Consider the following 6,000-nt stretch of genomic DNA (forward strand, 5'->3'; position numbering starts at 1 on the left):
TTCGCCCGTAGTCAGCTGGGATAGGCTTCAGCTTGCCTGCAACCCTGTAGAACGGGATAAAGCGGCTAGAGATATTTTAGTATAAATATGCAGGTGATTTATAGAAAATTGCTGCTTGGTCAAGAAATTCGGACTATTTCTCGATAATCACCATGAGTGACTTGGCAAAATGGCGGCCAGTTGCTTTGTCACCATAAGTGAGGAAGAATTACAAATTATGAAAGAAAATGCTGTTCCTAAAAGCCCTAAAGATGAAGTTTAGTCTAGAACTATTCAAAGGTAAGGTGGAATTGTGATTTATTTTATCGATTTCAAAACAAAGTATTTTATGTGATTCGGCATAGATAAGTGACACAAGTCTGCACAAGTCCTTTATTATATTTGCATGCTGCTTTTGAAGTTTGAAATAAATGTTTTAATACCTTTTTTATTTATTTTTTAAAATAATTACCTGTATGTTTACACTAAAACAATTATCGGCCATAGGCTCAGTGAATAATTGTTAAATTAGATAAATTAGTCAAAAACTAAGTTTTCAAGAATGACAATCTGTTGGCATTTATTAAGAATATCCCTGAGTGTGTCAATGTCAGTTTTGGAACATCTGTGTTTTTTGGGGGAAAAAAGAAATACTTGTAAAAATAATTCTAATTAGGGTTTTGGTTTTTTGGGGTTTTTTTTTTGGGGGGGGATAGTTGCCCCTATTGTTTGAGTGGACCATTTTTTAACGTGTGTGTGTGTGTGTGTGTGTGTGTGTGTGTGTGTGTGTGTGTGTGTAAGTAATAGATACTCTATATGGCCAAAAGTAGTTGGGCACCTGACTATTACACCCAAATGTGCTCATTCCAAAACCATGGACATCAACAGCGAGTTGCTGCCAAATAACCCCCACCCTTTGCTGTCATAACAGCCTACATTCTTCTGGGAAGGCTTTTCACTCGATTTTGGATTGAGGCTTTGTGGATTTATGCCTCTTCACCCACAAGGGCATTAGTCAGGCACTAGTGAGGAGGCCTGGGGTGCAGACGGTGTTCCAATTCCTCCCCAAGATGTTTAGTGGGGTTGAGATCAGGGCTCTGTGCAGGACTATCGAGCTCTTCCACTGCAACCTTGGCAAACCATGTCTTTTTGGACCACGCTTTTGTGCACAGAGACATTGTCATGCTAGAACTTTTTATATGGGCCACTCCTTTCCAGTGAAGCGAAATCTTAAAGGTGCAATGTCTAAGAATGTGGCCACCTGGCGAATTCATGCTTCAAAAACAAAATGGGGGCAGGGTAGGATTTCACCAAAAAGTTAGGCTGTCCATAGCCCGTATCCCAAGAAACAAGGAAATACACTTTCTCCCCCCCCCCGACATGCCACCACAACTCCTCATAGAATAATCACTCACTGAATATAGTGTTAACTGCAGGGCAAGAATATGCAAAATTCAAACAAACTGTCGATAGTTTAGATTATAGCTTGCTTACCTCAGTTTATAGCAAGAAAACAGCTGCAGCAACTTCCACATATGGCTCACAATACAGCGGGTATGTAACCAAACCCAACTGGTGCAGATTGCATCCAAATTCACATTCCTTCTTATTTGAAATGCTCACAAAGTGTTAATTGCACATATCACGTCGCAGTGCATATCAAAGAAAATGGCCTGACTTGACCTTTCCAACGATGCTAGTTTCTTGTTTATGACAGTGTTTATTGAGTAAAATAATTTTGAATTTACCTCACATTTAATCATCACCGATCAACCATAACATTTGACTGCTGACAAGTGAAGTGAATAATGTTGATTATCTCATTACAGTGGCACCTGTCAAGCATATGCAAAATCCGAACAAACTGGCGATTAGTTTACATTATAGCTTGCTTAGCTCAGTGAAGGGATATACACTGTCTTGCAAAAGTATTCATCCCCCTTGGTGTTTGTCCTGTTTTGTTGCATTACAAGCTGGAATTAAAATTTATTTTTGGAGGGTTATCACCATTTGATTTACACAATACCTACAACTTTAAAGGTGCAAATTGTTGTTTTATTGTGATACAATAATTCAGATGAAAAAACAGAAATCTGGAGTGTGCATAGGTATTCACCCCCTTTCGTATGAAACCCCTAAATAAGAGCTGGTCCAACCACTTCACTTCATGAGTCGCACATAATTAGTTGATTCAGATCCACCTGTGTGCAAAGTGTCACATGATCTGTCACATGATGTCTGTTTCAATCAACCTGTTTTGGAAGGACCCTGACTCTGCAACACTACTAAGCAAGCAACATGAAAACCAAGGGGCCTCCAAACAGGTCAGAGACAAAGGTGTGGAAAAGTATAGATCAGGGTTGGGTTATAAAAAATATCCTAAACTTTATCCCAGGGAGCACCATTAAATCCATTATAGCAAAATGGAAAGAATATGGCACCACTACAAACCTGATGAGAAGGCCACCCACCAGAACTCCCAGACCGGGCAAAGAGGGCATTAATCAGAGATGCAACAAAGACCCCAAAGATAACATTGAAGGATGTGCAAAGATCCACAGTGGAGATGGGAGTATCTGTCCATAGGATCACTTTAAGCCGTACACTCCACAGAGGGGGGCTTTATGGAAGAGTGGCCAGAAAAAGTAATTGCTTAAGAAAATGTGTTTGGAGTTTGCCCAACAACATGTGGCAGACTCCCCAAACACATGGAAGAAGATTCTCTGGTCAAATGAGACTAAAATTGATCTTTTTGACTATTATGGGAAACACCATGTGTAGCACAAATCCAACAGTCTGAGAACACCATTCCTACAGTGAAGCATGGTGGTGGCAGCATCATGCTGTGGGGATGTTTTTCATCTGCAGGGACAGGAAAGCTGGTTAGGACTGAAGGAAAGATGGATGGCACTAAATACAGGGCAATTCTGGAGGAAAACCTGTTTGAGTCAGCCAGAGGTTTGAGACTGGGACGAAGGTTCCCATTCCAGCAGGACAATGACCCTAAACGTAGTGGGGTGGTGAATACCTATATGCACACCAGATTTCTGTTTTTTCATCTTAACTATTGTTTGTGTCACAATAAAACAGCAAATTTTACCTTTAAAGTTGTAGGCATGTTGTGTAAATCAAATGGTGCGTACCCTTCAAAAATCCATTTTAATTCCAACTTGTAATGCAACAAAACAGGACAAACACCAAGGGGGATTAATACTTTTGCAAGACACTGTATTAGGCAGCAAGAGAACAGTCAGTTCTTGAAGTTGATATGTTGGAAGCAGGAAAAATGGGCAAGCGTAAGGATCTGAGTGACGTGGACAAAGGTCAAATTGTGATGGCTTGATGACTGGGTCTGAGCATCTCCAAAATGGCACATCTTGTGGGGTGTTCCTGGTATGCAGTGGTTAGTACCTACCAAAAGTGGTCCAAGGAAAGACAACTGGTGAACCAGTGACAGGGTCATGGGTGTCAAAGGCGCACTGATTCACATGGGGCACAAGGGCTAGCCCATATGGTCCAATCGCACAGAAGAGCTACTGTAGCACAAACTGCTGAAAAAGTTAATACTGACACCTTTCTGTTTTAGCCAGCATGTTTGCTTGTCGTGTCCCAATTCTTTAGGCACTTTTGGAAAAACATTCTGACCTTTCTAACTGATGAGTAATGGTACCCTCAGTAGTAAAATGTATACAGTAGCTAATTAAAAAGGTATACCTAGTCATGCAAGACAGTACATCATTAACAACAAACTATTTTAATTACATTTATTTCTTTTTCCTTCTGCTCACATGTAGCTCCAGGGCCCTCTGGCTCTTCTAAGCTAATGAAGCCCACTGCTGCAGCGGGGAATAAACGGTCCATTCAGGATATGGAGAAGTCTGAGGCCTACAAATCCATCTTCACATCTCACAGCTCTGCCAAACGTACTAAAGACCAGATGTCCAACTGGGTCACCCACACACCATACCACTTTTAAGAGCCATAAGTGGGGGGGGGAGTGCCCACTTTTTTTTTTTTTTTAATAATGCATTTAAATTCTTCCTTTGAGGACATTTTACTGAACTTAGTAATTGTGTTTTGTGGTTATAATACATTATTCATCCAAATGCCTACTTTGTGTGAGCATTTTTTTTTATAGCATGTTTGCATTTACCCGAACACAATTTGACAGGCAAAACATGTTTTGAAGCTTTTTTGGGGGGGGGCATCTGGTGTATTTTCAGTTTTCTGTTATTGCTTCACTTATTTTTTTCCACAGTAATCTTGTGATTTAAGTTAAACTGCTGTAATAGAAATATTCAAGTGGTTCGCATGGTTTGGGTTCACTTGTCTGCTTAAAAGGAAGGGTCACTGCAAATTTGTATAAAATTATTCTGACCTGACCAAACATTTCTATACTATAGAAGATGTGTCTTACAGGCAGTAACAATGCCCCCATCCACACAGTGTAATGAATAATTTGATGAGTCATAGGGCATGTCTGTCTCGCTCTCCCTAGATCCCAGCCAATTTGAATATTTCCAAAGCAGCAGTTTTGGTGTGCCTTAGCATAGATAAAGATGATCATTCAAAATAACTTTTTGTATTAATTTAAATTTTGCCCCTTCGCTCGGAAGTGAAAAAGTGGCTCCAAACTATGACAAAAAAATACCCCAGTGCATAACAGAGCCAGAAGTTTCTCCTTTAATTTGTCACCCACCTGTATGTCTTGTCTGGCAGCATCTTGAATAAACTTTAGAAAGACTTGCTTGAAGATGCCAGTGTGTTTCATATTCTGTAAAGTCATGGCTTCCAACTCTTAGGGGTTCAGGATTTGTCGATCAAGGTCTTAGCAAACTTTCTTTCCTAGCTGTAGTTCCAATAAGTGGCCAGGAGAGAGCAGCATAGTACTGATTCTTGGTTTGCATCTCAAGCATAGGAGTACTGAATCCTACAGTAGAGATCTTGCAGTCACGTGAGCGGAAAGTACACAGCCGCCATCTTGTCGGTAAAAAACACAGCTGAATACTGCTGCACTCGTGTACAGAATGGATCAATTTCAACCGACGGACTACACGGCTCATTTTTCTAATGAACAGATACAGTGGGGCAAAAAAGTATTGTCAGTCACCAATTGTGCAAGTTCTCCCACTTAAAAAGATGAGAGAGGCCTGTAATTTTCATCATAGGTATACCTCAACTATGAGAGACAAAATGAGAAAAAAAATCCAGAAAATCACATTGTCTGTCTGATTTTTAAAGAATTTATTTGCAAATTATGGTGGAAAATAAGTATTTGGTCAATAACAAAAGTTCATCTCAATACTTTGTTATATACCCTTTGTTGGCAATGACAGAGGTCAAACGTTTTCTGTAAGTCTTCACAAGGGTTTCACACACTGTTGCTGGTATTTTGGCCCATTCCTCCATGCAGATCTCCTCTAGAGCAGTGATGTTTTGGGGCTGTCGCTGGGCAACACAGACTTTCAACTCCCTCCAAAGATTTTCTATGGGGTTGAGATCTGGAGACTGGCTAGGCCATTCCAGGACCTTGAAATGCTTCTTACGAAGCCACTCCTTCGTTGCCCAGGCGGTGTGTTTGGGATCATTGTCATGCTGAAAGACCCAGCCACGTTTCATCTTCAATGCCCTTGCTGATGGGAGGAGGTTTTCACTCAAAATCTCACGATACATGGCCCCATTCATTCTTTCCTTTACATGGATCAGTCGTCCTGGTCCCTTTGCAGAAAAACAGCCCCAAAGCATGATGTTTCCACCCCCATGCTTCACAGTAGGTATGGTGTTCTTTGGATGCAGCTCAGCATTCTTTCTCCTCCAAACACGACAAGTTGAGTTTTTACCAAAAAGTTCTATTTTGGTTTCATCTGACCATATGACATTCTCCCAATCCTCTTCTGGATCATCCAAATGCTCTCTAGCAAACTTCAGACGGTCCTGGACATGTACTGGCTTAAGCAGGGGGACACGTCTGGCACTGCAGGATTTGAGTCCCTGGCGGCGTAGTGTGTTACTGATGGTAGC

At 40.9% G+C, this 6,000-nt stretch overlaps 1 protein-coding gene across 1 annotated transcript in view; it reads left to right on the forward strand.

Moving 5' to 3' along the window:
- The window catches only part of rtf2 (replication termination factor 2), a 107,984-nt gene extending 103,252 nt beyond the window's left edge, over nt 1-4,732 (forward strand). Inside the window, exon 9 of the mRNA XM_060919363.1 lies at nt 3,774-4,732. Within this exon, the coding sequence (XP_060775346.1) occupies nt 3,774-3,955 (182 nt within the window). The 3' untranslated portion in view covers nt 3,956-4,732. The remainder of the gene's footprint in view (nt 1-3,773) is intronic.
- The last annotated feature ends 1,268 nt before the right edge of the window (nt 4,733-6,000 follow it).

The sequence above is a fragment of the Neoarius graeffei genome, chromosome 4, assembly GCF_027579695.1.
Source record: "Neoarius graeffei isolate fNeoGra1 chromosome 4, fNeoGra1.pri, whole genome shotgun sequence".
NCBI lineage: Eukaryota > Metazoa > Chordata > Actinopteri > Siluriformes > Ariidae > Neoarius > Neoarius graeffei.